Raw genomic sequence first — 13,670 nt, 5'->3', positions numbered from 1 at the left:
TGCTTATTCTTCCATGGGATGTGGGAGTAAGGGAAATGCAGAGTCATTAGGTTTCTCATTGTGATGGTATAAAATTCCTCCTGTTGGTTTTGGCCCATGGTGTGTTATGGATACCCAGATTTGAGCTGCTAGATCCCTTCTGAATCTATTCCATTTAGTACAGTGGTTGTGCAAACAAGATGGCATCTCTGTGTGAACATCTGTGCATCAGCCCTGCCAATACTGATGTGATTAGATGCATCTATGACAGTTGATAAATGACAAGGTCAAGTAGGAATACTTTCAGTGCTGGTCATTTTTTCACTAACATTACGATAATAAAGCTTTGTAGCTTCAGCCCATTTTCTGGTGTTACATGTAGAATTTGAACCAGAAGAAAGAAAAAAAAGCAATTTACCTTAGAGAAGATATGAAATTGTAAATTTAAAACGATGAAAATCTGTAGGTGGGCAAATGAAAGAATATCCTTTACACATAGCAATATTGTAAGCTGAATAATATAACTGCCTCTTCTCGTGTGTAACATTCCAGCTTTATGATTAATCCGAAATTAATTCAGTTAAGCTGTGAATAATGAATAAAGATCTGTCTTCACCAAGAATGTCTTCATCCTTTTAAAAGTAAAAGCATGGTGGAAAGTTTAGCTGATATAATGATGTTATCCTAAGTCTGTGTAGCAGAGACTCAGGGAGCTAGCTGTGACGGATGGTAAAGGTAGGTTTGGTCCCAGAGATGGCCAGAACCAATAATCCTTCAGTGTCTTCTCACAGGAAACTCTTAAGATCAGAATCTTTAAAGAATGAGTTACACTTGGTCTGGAATTTGCATAGACTAAGAATCCATGCAGTGTGGAAGCAGGCCATTCAGCCCAGTGAGTTCACACTGACCTTCTAAATAGCATCCCTTCCACAGCCACCTCCCTACCCTACCTCTGTAACTAAAATAAAAACTCAAATATGAAACATCCTAATGAATGAATGTAACATAATCTTAAGTCAATCTGTTTCCACATGATTAAAATGCAATTTACTGCACTTAACACCTTGCTTAGGAAATGGCACATTTGTTGGAGGATTTTGTTCAAAGGTGATACCAAGAGTTGCTGCTGATCCAGAGAGAGAGTACCTAATGTGAATAAAGGCAAAATCTGGAAAATGGCTGAAGGCAATACCAAGGAGCAGGGAAGAGCACAGAAAATCAATTCTATATAAATTACTAACAGTGCTTGCAAACTTGCAATAACATTTAGAATTTTAAATAGCTACAACATTATCTTTATTTTATGGTGTATTAATTACATTTCATTTATTTTAAATATAAACTGTACATTTATTTGGAAAGGTAGAACAATTTCACATCAATTCTTTGACATTTCCCTCCCCTCTTTCATCAACTCCTTTTTGGGATATGGTTTCATGAACAGCTGTTCATCACTTGAATGGGCATTATTTGTCAGAGAGCCTTTCCATCGAGTATCAGTTACTTATTTGGTGTGCAAAGGAATATTCACAGCCAAAACCACTTGTTTTCAATTAAAATCTACATATTCACTTCCAACAAGGGTCACTCTACAGCATTCAGAAGGTGGAACCCCCTACTGGGGAATTCGGCACACCTGAACCTGGAACACTGAGGTAAGGTACTACAACTGTACTGCCCTTATCTGGTCTTTAATAGCTTAACAAACTTAGAAAAACCTGGAAACTTCCTAATTCAAATCTCACCTGAGCAATTTTTAAAATCTGACTTTACACTGGATTGGAATTATCCCACTTGCAGTGAAACTGCAACACCATTTGAGACTGTCTATGGGACAGTGTCTTAAACTGCATGGCATTAATACTTTTGTGATTCAGATCAGGTTGTAACACCTGCAGTCTATCACCACGTTTGCATTAATTCACATCTGATGCACTTTACATTATTGTGATAGTGGTAGTGCAACTTCAATGGATGTTACAAAAACTATTTTTTGTTTGTAGGTATAAATTTCTGAGCTTGACGTGCACCGATTTCAGCCACATAAATGGCTCCAGTTTTACGACTGACATCAACTAGATGGGGTTTCACATCAGCAGCCAACTGAATTGTGTCCTCTATGAGGCATGGCCCAATGTCACCTATTGATGGGACAGGCAAAAAAACTATTCTGTTGACATTCAGCTGGGCCACAACGAAGTACTTGCCGTCAGATGTTAGCCTGTAAGAGATTTTAAGAAAGAACAAAATTTAAAATAATAAATTTTTGGAGAAGATGCTGGATGCAACATAGAAAATGAAACTACTTTTTATTACAAAAGATGATTGAAAAACTTAGGATAGTGGCATTTGTCATAGACTGGATAATAGCCCTAAAATTCTATTGGGTTGCAATCACAGCAGTCATGTCGGGATTGCATCTTTTATTCCTTTCAACATTGAAGCCTGTCAAAATCTATGTAGTCAGTGGGAGGGAACCTATTTAGAGAAAGAAAGTGGATCCAAAGTGTCACTTCCAGCAATACCTTCACATCCAACCATGTGTCACTCTTCTGGGAGGAAAGGGTCAGGGCGGCAGGGGATGTGGTGACCACCACCTAGATACCTTCTTTCACCCCTGCCTTGGATTCAACTAGATCCTATTCTAGAATTTGCTTCAAATGATTAGAAATTGGCCCAAAATCAACCAAAAAATGGCTATCACTGTAGGAATGCTTCACTACTCCTACTTTTTGGCACAGTAACAGAGCTCTACATTTCTGTTTAGGAGTTCAGAACTTTGCCCATTCAGAAAAGTGGAATACAGTTTAAACCAGACTCATTCAAGTACTGGTGGATCATTAGATTATAGTGAGAAGATAGGGAGGGAATGTCAGAGGATCAGGGCAGATTTCAGGTGGCACAATTGGTGGGGTAGTTGAAGTGTTGAAGAAAAGGAGTTGGTTGGAGATCTAGTCAAGTTGGTTTAAAGGGTCGGTTTTTTGTTATTCAAGAGTTAGATATATTCTGAGTAAGCAGCCAGGTAAGTAAATTAACCTTTCTAGTGGGAGCTTGTGGACTAGTGATCTGGAGACCAGCTAATGTTCTGGGGATATGGGTTCAAATCCTATCCTATCATAGCAATTGATGAAATTTAAATTTGAATAAATCTGTAATTCAGTGAGGGGAACCACGAAGTTATCTTCAATTGTCACAAAAACCCGTCTGGATCATTGACACTCTTTAGGACAGGAAATTTTTTTTAGATTAGACTTACAGTGTGGAAACAGGCCCTTCGGCCCAACAAGTCCACACCGACCCGCCGAAGCGCAACCCACCCATACCCCTACATTTACCCCTTACCTAACACTACGGGCAATTTAGCTTGGCCAATTCACCTGACCCGCACATCTTTGGACTGTGGGAGGAAACCGGAGCACCCGGAGGAAACCCACGCAGACACGGGGAGAACGTGCAAACTCCACACAGTCAGTCGCCTGAGTCGGGAATTGAACCCGGGTCTACAGGCGCTGTGAGGCAGCAGTGCTAACCACTGTGCCACCGTGCCGCCCACTTTACTTGACCTAGCCTAAAGGTGATGTCAGATCCATAGAACTCAAGTTCATTCTTAACTATGTTTGAAACTGATCTATGAAGTAACTCAATTCAGGATGAATTAGTGATAGTCAACAACAAACTCTAAGTCAGAGTTTGAGGATTTTCCTGAAGGGTTTGCAAAACAGGGAAATTGCCATCAGAAGTTCAAACTTCCTGGGCAATTCTCACACAGTGCTTCAGGGACAGGGGAAGGGTCTTGAAGAGTATCTTTAGTCATATATCTGGTCTAATATTTACCGCAGGGCACTAGCTGCATGTCCAATTGTGCTTCATACGCTAGCTTTCACCATCATGCCAGTTACTTATACAAGGAAGGATCCCCAAATCCAAGCTGTTGATTGCCTTGAAAGGAATGGACTAAAGTTTCACCCCACACAAGTCAATACAGAAGATCATAGACTGGACTTAACCTATTCACTCCATTTCTGTGGCAGACTTGCTGGTCTCTCCTCCGAGCATAAGCCCTGAGAAACCTTGGGCCCAAGTTTTGCAGTGAGTTTTTATTCCTTTTAGAAAACAGGAACGGTTACCATTATAGGTGCCATGCAGATGGAAGAATGGGCTCACAGCGAACATTTCCATACTGTGAAATGTAAATCTCAATCAAAACAAAACAAAACAGAGAATAGAAGTATGATGCTTCCCAACAATTAAAGAAAGTGAAAGCCACAAACCAACTAGTTACAGTGTAACCCAGTTTCATTCTAAAAGTTGAGTTTTCTGTCTAAGCTTGTGCATTTCTGAACTCACCTCACAGAATAAGGAGCATCATCTATGAAGCAGCTAGACCAGGACCCAAGCCACTCTCCTGAAGCAGCATCAAATACTTGCAAACGTTTGTTTCCTCTGTCAGCTACCCAGATCTACAGTTAAAAAAATTTCTGAATTACAAGCAGAAACATTTGCATACAGTACGTCCTCATTTGAAATTCTTGTCTCCCTGAAAGTCCCATATGAATCATTGTTAACAAGATTGTTAAATGTTCTTTTGATTTTACACGCTCAGCCCCCTTTCCCCTCCACTTTCCTGATGAAGGGCTTATTCCGACTCTCCTGCTCCTTGGATGCTGCCTAACTTTCTGTGCTTTTCCAACGCCACACTGACTCTGGATGAAGAATCTTCATGTATAGATTGAAATACTGTGCCATGTATGTGCACTATTGAAATAACCAGTAAAATAAGATGACTAAATATAAAAGAAATACTGTACAGTTAGGTACTTTAGGAGCAATTTCAGCAGGAAAAAAGTTAAGTTGAAATGCTTTATATTCCTAAAATGCCTCCATTCATGAATAGAATAAGTGTATAACAAATACAAAACACTATAAAATGTAAATTAATGCAAAAGAAATCTCCTTTCACATTGTTTCGGATTGACCAGGCTCCATCTAGTGGCAGAAATTGGTCAGTAATGTTGCAGCTGAAGTCCAAAGACCGAAGATTGAGTTCAGAGCAGGAATAGGAATAAGGAGTACCTCAAGTTCCCCGTGATGGCAACACTGGAGACTTTGAGGACAGAGATTGGGAATGGGAGCACACTACAGAGGACCATCAGAACTGAGGGCAAAAAGTGGAGATGGGGGGGGGGGGGGGGGGAGAAAGGGTGAGACTGGGAACAAGGTCAGGAGTGATGGGAAGATGGGATGCGTCACCAGAGCAAGAGTGGGAGCAATGGCGGCGACAAAGGTGGATCAGGGCTGGAGAAAAGGCGAACAGCTAAGGAATATTTTCATGGTGGCAATGGTCACCAGAGACTTTAAAATTGAGGATGGAGGATGAAATTGAGAGCTGCATGTAACAGGGACTTAATGCTGAGCACAGGAGTGTAAGAAGTAGAGAAAAGTGATGCGCAATGCAAATTATATAACAGGAAGTCTGTGGCAATGTTGAAAAAGTGAAACGTTTTGCAACATTAAACAGATGTATTGTCACTTGTATTAGCAATGTTAAAGCCAAACATCATGAAACAAATCAATGTTAAGTAAGGACGTACTTTACTTCTAATCTTACTTCTATTTTCGCACTCTCACTTTCTATAAATGTCTGTTTTAGCCAGGAATTGCTGAAACCATTAGGCTTCATCTAAACCATTCTTGATCCTCCCTCTTAGTTTATTGAGAACAGCTCTGCCTGCAATGAGGCCAATGAACATTTTCTGGTTTTTCTGAGGCGAGTTCATCATAATTTCATCTTGGTTTCAATATTTCATTAATTCTTTTACTTATTGAAGTGATTAATTTAGATAATGAGAATAAGATATTTTACCTATTTTTGTACCTGGTGTCTTTGCCAAATAATTTCAACTCAGGTGTTGAATATAACCAACACCAATGATGTGCATTGACCCAAAACTGAAATGGCACTCTCACTACATTCTGGATCAGTGGTGCTGGAAGACCACAGCAGTTCAGGCAGCATCCCACCTTTACTCTCACTACATGTTTCTGTTAGCTATTCTTGTTATCCCAATGCAAGACACTAATGATGTCAAATCAGAAACCATTTTTCATGCAAATTAAGTCTAGGTAGAATGTAGGTAATGATTACCGAAACTGACTTCAGTTTGGAAAAGTTAAACATTTATTATCTCAACACTTTCTGCTGGATCTATATTCTGAGCTGAGATATAAAAATTTTAAAAAGTTATACATTGTCAACAACCCAATTTTGTCAGAGAAGTTTTGCTTGGAAGTAAAATATGTTTAAGTTCTGGATTTATTACATTTTACACTTGTGTCACATTTGAAAAATTAACCGACAATTCATACTGGAAATTGAGGTGCAGATAAGTCCAGTAACTTTTGCACTTGACTTCTTAACATGCAGACATGAAATGCAATGTTTGTTATTCTGAGCATAAACTGAAAATCATATTCATAAATAATAAAATTTCAGTTGAATATTTGCAAATATGTTGCAAAAGGATGGTCAAATTGTTTTATTCTTCAACAGCTATTTATTACTTTTGCACTGATCCAAATAAATTTTGCAGTCCTGTTGATAAAATACCATACCATCAACTGTTTTGAATCCATAATGCATCTTTAGACAATTCATTTAATAATGCCACAGACTGAGACTTACTCTTCCTACGTTATCTTCAGTTATACTGTGTGGAATGTAAAATTGAGAAGGTCCAGCTCCCTTTTCTCCTCTCATCCAAGCTATTTCTAAGTGTGCAACAGATAAAAGCAGCAGTTAATTAATCATTCACTTCTAACAAAGAACACTCCAACCAGGAGAAAAACTATGATTGATTACAGCAGTAAACAGGCATTAGAAAAACATTAATGTACATTTTGTACAGATCTTATATATTAACAAGGTGGAGGCGATAGTGATATTATCCATCAAGTATTAATCCAGAATCTCAGTTGACATTCTAGGAACCCAGGTTCAAATCCCATAATGGCAAGTGGTGGACTTTGAATTCAACAAAACAAAACTCTGGAATTAAGAATGCATTGATGACCATGAAATAGTTGTCGATTATCAGATAAAAAATACCCATCATCTTGCTCATTAATGCCCTTCAGGGAAGGAAATAAGCCGTTCTCATGGTCTGGCCTACATGAGACTCTAAACCTACAGCAACGTGGTTGACTCAACTGTCCTTTGAAATGATAACATCATTGCTAAGTCTCAAAATAAAAATGCAAAGCCATCTCAGATCAGTACAGTTATTCATAAAACATATTTTTTTTTAAAAAAGAGTTGCTTATGGATCCTAGTCATTTCTTTGGTTTTATCAGAGTATTAATGCACAAAACTGCAACAAGGCTTATAACATGCAGACCTGTTGATAGGAGTGTTACATATTCCTGACTCTATACCAATTTTATCCTTCAATTAGCAGCAAAAGGACAATTCCCTTCTAATATTGGCCCCTCAGATGTTTCTTTCCTGAAGACATGCACCAGACCTAGCTTGAGAACTATATAAAATATCAAAAACTGATTGTAGAACTTTTTTTGTTCACTTGCAGGATATGGGCATCACTTAGTCGGGGTCGGACTTATTGCCTGTCCCTAGTTGCCCTTGAGAAGGTAGTGGTGAGTTACCTTCTTAAGCAGCTGCAGTCCATGTGCTGTAAGTAGATTCATAATGCCATTTGAGGGGGAAACTGAGGATTTTGACCCAAGAACACTGAAGCAACTGTGATACGTTTCCAAGTCAGCGTGGGCGAGAGAGATTGAGCCCATATGGGGAAAGCCCATCATGGACTGCAGGCCCATAGCTAACAAAGGACTGTAATTTGGAACTTTATTTCTTATTCACTACTTCATATAGAAAAGAACTGCAATGCTGAACTTTTAATATTTCTTTATTTTCACCTAAGATTTTGTACCTAGAGTCCTCATACCCAAGATGGCGCCATAAATGGCAACATTGTAACCTTTTCACTGCACTCCCATATTCCTGTACTTAAATTTACATGACAATAAAACCTAATATATAATAAAACCTAATAAAGTCAGGATGGTGAGCGGCTTGTAGGTGAACTTGCAATGATACCGTTCACATGTGTCTGCTGAACGGAGGCCCACAAAGCCTCAAGGATGTCCAGGATTGATTAGCTACATTTGTTCATAGTCTCTGTCCCATTTAGCATGGTGATAGGACCAACAATATTCTTCAGGAATGGAAGTGCTTGTGCTGTAATATCCAGATATGAAGCTGCATACCTTACTGTAGCCAATTTTGAAATGAATAGTTCTGCATTAGTTTAAGTCCAGTTATTACAGTTTTGCTTTAAAGAACTATTCTTCCACACAAACTATTGAGTTCAAGTATAATGACAGCTGTCTCATAAGCAACCTTTACAATTTCAACTAAATTTAAAATGGACAGAGTGGGGTTCTACTAATCTTAGGAGAATTTACTGGAGAAAAAGATATCACAAAACTGGAACATTCCTCTTACATACAAGTCATAGGCCTAGAATTCGGATAATGCTACAGCCAGTGATGACCAAGCTTTTATTAAAGAGCTGCATTACATATTTAATGGCACATGCCATAAAAGAGTCAGCCGTATTGGTAAAGGCTGAAAGAGAGATGTCCAAGGTCTGTATGTGAAACAAGCACTCAGAGAATTTGCACATGTAAAGAGCTTAAATTAAAATTTCCTTTCAACATTGAGTTTTCCTGAATGCAACCTGTGGTAGCAAAAAAATGCTGAAGAAAACATGGTCTATACAGGTCCTAACAGAAAATCCTGAAAAGGACCATTGGAGGCCACTATCAAAAACATAACTTTGAAAAAGGTACTGAAATGAGACAGCATGGGCAACAAGGCAAATGCAGCTTGGATACAGCTTAAATGTCCTCATTCAAAATGGCCAATCTATCCCTCCCAAAAACGAACTGGACAAATCTGAGAACAGCTCACTTGCTTTGGGGACAATGTCTCAAGTTTTATTTAGTGCTTTAAGATAATAAAGGGATAAACTACAACAAACCAAGTCTCTTCCACAAATGCAATAGTAACTTCAAACCACAAAAGTAATGTTTAGAAAACAACATTCACTGAAGTTACAAATTTAAACAGTTACAATTACCTTGATTCGTGAGCTTGATTAGCCTGTTATTTAAGCCTCCATCGCCATCCACAATGTAAATTTCCTCTTTGTTAGAAACAAACACTTCTGCTGGTTGATCAAATTGTAATGGATTTAAGCCAGAGCCAGGTGTTCCAGGTGTCCCCAGAATTTGAAGAAGTTTTCCTGATTGAGTGTACTGCTTTACTGTGTGTCCATACTTTCCTAGAGCAAATGAAAAATCTGCTATTTATAACATTCCTTCCATTTCCTCAAGATGACTTCCAAAGAATTTGAAAGAGAAAGTACAGGGGTCATTGTTACTTTATGACATATGTAGCAGTCTCTTTCCCTGAACACAATGCAATTCCATTGCAATATCAGTGAATTTTAACATTACACACTACACTTCTGAATTTGGGTCCTAACACAGATTGGAAACATACAAATCCAGAGTGAATCCCTCTGCACAAACTTCCCAGCTCAAATTCATTTCACTGGATAGTAACTGCTAGCAATTTCTTATCCACATCTTAATTTTTACGTAGGATACCTGCCAGCTTAACTTGTGCGATGTTATTTACCTAACTTTAGGTAAGCAACAAGTTTGGATTTTTCAAAGTCTTTTCACACTAATGCCTAAACACGACCTTGGTCTTTTTGAGGAATATGATTTCAGGACCAAGCTGAAACCATGGTAATGTGAGGCAAGCATTTTAAAAATATGACCAATGTAGGTTTGTGGTTCCAATATATGTCAAAATAACAAGTACCAAAACTTCACTTACACACCTCCATTTAAAGCTATTACATTTTTTCACCACCTCTCATCTTGGTTTCAACAAAAACGAAAGGCAGATGTCACATTGTAGAATGCTTACAACTAATCTACTTCTCTCCCTCAAAATTAAAAATTTGGTCTTACATCAGGATACTTTTTATCCTAATAAAGCATAGGAATATTAAAAAAAATTCAAATTCTATTTTTGATGACAAAGTAGTAACAATCTGATATCCTGATGTCGAATTCAACATGACTAGTTGCAAAATTGAACGAATTATCCCAGAAAAATAAATTGCACCCCACACATGATACTACATCACAACATGTCCCTATCCTCACACCCAGAATGAACAGAAAAGTTATTACAATCAAATTAAACAAGGACAAAGCATTGTTAAACTTGATTTGTTCCCAAAATCAGAAGCTGTAAATTCTACTATACCATTTCCAACATCTGTCACCCACACAGATGACAAAGGTGCTGTGTAAGCTGCAAATATCCCATGTGGCATCTCAATTGTTGTAGTATTCCACTTTTGGAGGAAATATCCCTTCTCTGTAAACATCAGAATCTTTGGTATCGATTCTCCTCTCTGGAAGGTTTCAGAAAACAGTCTGAATTGTTTAAGTTCTCACAATTAGAACACATTTTGATATAATACATGAAATAGTTTGAACGGCCATGTATAGTTCTAAAGGAAAAATCTTCAGATCGCTGTATATTATTTGGCAGTTGATATGAATGTCCAATAGTACCTGCATTAGTGAAGACATGCATAGAAAATTGTGAATGAAAAGATTTCAGAATTACAGAGACAAAGGTATAGTTTCATTTTCTGGTGATATGGATTATTTCAAAAGAAGTCAAAGCATAGGAGAAAAAAAAGATGATCAATCATACACATCCACATTTACCTTTCCAGTACAGATAGTTCCCATCATAGCATCTCAATATTTGCTTGATCAGCCCAACATTCACCCTTTCATTACTATGTTTGATAGATTTCTCCAAACTTTGTTTCTTTTAAATAACAAAAATTTTCAAAAGTTGATGCTCACTGATTTCCATTAAGAAACACACTTAAAAACATGGCATACTATTTTTTGTCAAGTTCATACAGTTTAGTAGTACAATATCTGCATTGTGTTATTTTTAAAGGAAGTATATCAACTACATGCATCCCACAGGGAGTGGTGACAGTGATCCTGACTGTTCTTGCTTATCTTTAGCAATTTAGTCACTGTTGGCTCAAGTGACCAAGTCACCTTTCCAGACAGAAAACACCAAAGCAGGAAAAACCAAGTAAAATGAGAAAGTATTGAACAATAATAAACACCACAGCATGTTCAAATGCAAATGTATGTCTCACCTGAGCCACATAGACAATATCTGCCACTGGGTCAACTGCAACACCAAATACTTGACCTGAGAAATATTCTGGAAAATTGGGCCAAGAGGTATCCAGTTTGTAGAGGTTTTTCACAACTACTTTAGGCAATTCCAAGTAATAACCAGCTGGCGCCTGATGGATGGAGACATAAAGACAATTTTAGACATAGCACTCAAATATCTGGTTCACTATCTGCCAAGTTTCATCAATTGGTTATGACATAATACCAAGGTAAGTCTAGAATCCAGGGAAGTAATTTAGTGAACTGAAAACAACCACTTTTCCCATTAATATAGCTGATTGAAGGAAAGAGAAAGATCGCCTGTCAACGTGCTATGTTTACAAATTTAACCCCTGGAAGTTAATCATGAGGGCACCGATTTACTTCATATCAGTTTAAAGTGTAATTTTGTGAAAGCAATGATGAAGAAGGGATAGATGACAGTCAATCTCTTCTGTATGTTTGTTAAATCTAGCTCTTCAAATAAATAGAATGTTAAAGGAAAGTGATAAGGATGTCATGTTCTAAGTTTGTGTTAATGATGCTCCAAATGATGTAGTTTGAAATTCGTCTTCTTTGACCAAAGGCCTTAACCCAAAATCACTGAAGTTGCTCTGCTAATTTCGCAGGTTAAATGGCAAGGTGGGAGAAGTCAATTAGGGTCACAACTTGAAAGTGCAAAGTTGGAGGCTCGTGACACAGTGCCAGTGTCCCTTCCCCTGGATCACGAGGCCAGGGTTCAAATCCCACCTGTTCCAGACTTGTGCAATAATATCTCTGAACAGGTTGATTAGGAAAAATAGTTTAAATAAAAGAAACTAAAGTGCAAATTTGCAGCTGCTCGGACTGTTGATAGACAGCGCCTCAATTTGAAAAATGTGATTTTTCTAATCTAATAAATAAAGCAAATTCTTTGCTTTAAAAGTACACTGACAGCTTCTTGTGCGTGTGTTCAGTAACTGCTCACCATAATTGAAATTTTAAAAAATGTTGGGCCTGACAATCGCAATTTCACTGCGAGGTCTGACTTGTTCAGTATTGACAATCAGCTGACATTATAACGCCACATTGACACTGTCCAAATTATCTTCATAGTTGGGAAAGTGAACAAATCTTCACAGCAGGTCAGTCAGAATCTGTGGAATGCGAAAGTTAACTTATCAGGTCAATAACCTTCCATCTGCGCTCGAAATCTAAAGGAGTAAAGGTTTTTAAGCAAGAGAGAGAGAGAGATTTTGTTGGGGGCGGGGGGAGGAAGGAGGAGATGAGGTTAAGGGAAGACCAAAACAAAAAGAATAAGGTAGTTGAGATTAATGACAAAACGTATTATGGTGCAACACCAAGGGAATAGTTATGGGACAAGTAGAGAAATAATGGACACGTTCAGAGGAGGTACGAATGGCGGAAGGATGAACTATTGCCATCTGAAAGCAAGAAAGAGGGAAAAAATGCATTAAACCAGGAAATAAAAATCAAACAAAATGAAAACACAGCCGATGGGTGCGAAATTGTTCAGTCTTTTAAGGCTGTAAAATGTTTAATCAAAAAATGTTCACTTGCTTGAGTTTACATTTATATTCTTTCGACCACAGCAGGAAGCAAAGGACAGAAACGCCCTAATGCAAACACGACAGATAATTAAAATAACAAGTGGCTGGAAGTTCGTGGTCACGTTTAAAGGACCAAAACAGAAGTTTATTAGCCTAAAAACAGTACAGTTTGCATTTTCACTCTGCTCAAATTGTTGAAAGTGTCCAGCATTTCCGTAAAACATGAAGCGCAAGCTTATTTCCTACTGACACCGACCATGGTTCACTGTTCCCCGATTAAATAACCAACTCAAATCAAACTTCTCAGCAACCTCTCTGGCTGGCCGACCGACACTCAACCGGTTTCTCTTTCACCACAGCGGGGCTGCTGAGTTTCTCCAGTCGGTGCCCACTGGGTCACCCAGACCCAACCTCCCCTTCACAGTTCGGCTGAATCCCCCATTCCCCGCGGGGAAAAAAAAACACAGAGAGAGGCCTCCTCGGCAAGTTTGGAAATAACTTGACTTTCTAATAACCTACCGAGTTGGTGAAGCGTGTGGGCAAGAATATCCAGAGGGACAAGAGTGAGACGATCATGATGAAAACGACGAGGGGTTTAGTTTGTTTGACAGACACAAACATCCAGTTCATCCGGAACATGACGGTTGACGGGGGGAGAGAGGGAGGTGGCTACTGTAACTGCCTCCACAGCGGAACGAAGATTGAACGAGGGACAACCATGCTGAAATATTTTATATTTTAAAAGCGATCATGCGACCGCAGGGTGGAAACGAATAAAGGACGAATAAATTAGAAAAGGGGCTGCTGGAGGTTTGGACGTCATCAATT

At 38.5% G+C, this 13,670-nt stretch overlaps 1 protein-coding gene across 1 annotated transcript; it reads right to left on the bottom strand.

Annotated features, from left to right (window-relative positions):
• Positions 1-1,251: 1,251 nt before the first annotated feature.
• Positions 1,252-13,670, bottom strand: LOC132816500 (NHL repeat-containing protein 3-like). Its single transcript, XM_060826174.1, has 7 exons — positions 13,362-13,670; positions 11,271-11,423; positions 10,343-10,493; positions 9,138-9,341; positions 6,662-6,747; positions 4,327-4,439; positions 1,252-2,200 (listed from the first exon to the last, which is right to left on the bottom strand). Exons 1-7 carry the CDS (start codon positions 13,479-13,481, stop codon positions 1,966-1,968), a joined length of 1,062 nt encoding a protein of 353 aa, XP_060682157.1. The 5' UTR covers positions 13,482-13,670; the 3' UTR covers positions 1,252-1,965.

The sequence above is a fragment of the Hemiscyllium ocellatum genome, chromosome 6, assembly GCF_020745735.1.
Source record: "Hemiscyllium ocellatum isolate sHemOce1 chromosome 6, sHemOce1.pat.X.cur, whole genome shotgun sequence".
In the NCBI taxonomy this organism is placed as follows: Eukaryota; Metazoa; Chordata; class Chondrichthyes; order Orectolobiformes; family Hemiscylliidae; genus Hemiscyllium; species Hemiscyllium ocellatum.
Note: the sequence above shows the minus strand (reverse complement) of the source record. Positions and strands in the feature narration are given on the sequence as shown.

What these genes read in the sequence shown, in the direction of transcription:
- LOC132816500 (XM_060826174.1), bottom strand. Translation starts at nt 13,481, where the DNA reads ATGTTCCGGATGAACTGGATGTTTGTGTCTGTCAAACAAACTAAACCC. An exon ending in GGTGACAGATGTTGGAAATG is followed by an intron (nt 9,342 to 10,342) that starts GTATAGTAGAAT and finishes CATTTGCTCTAG; the next exon opens with GAAAGTATGGACACACAGTA. An exon ending in CTGAAGATAACGTAGGAAGA is followed by an intron (nt 4,440 to 6,661) that starts GTAAGTCTCAGT and finishes TTTTAACTGTAG; the next exon opens with ATCTGGGTAGCTGACAGAGG.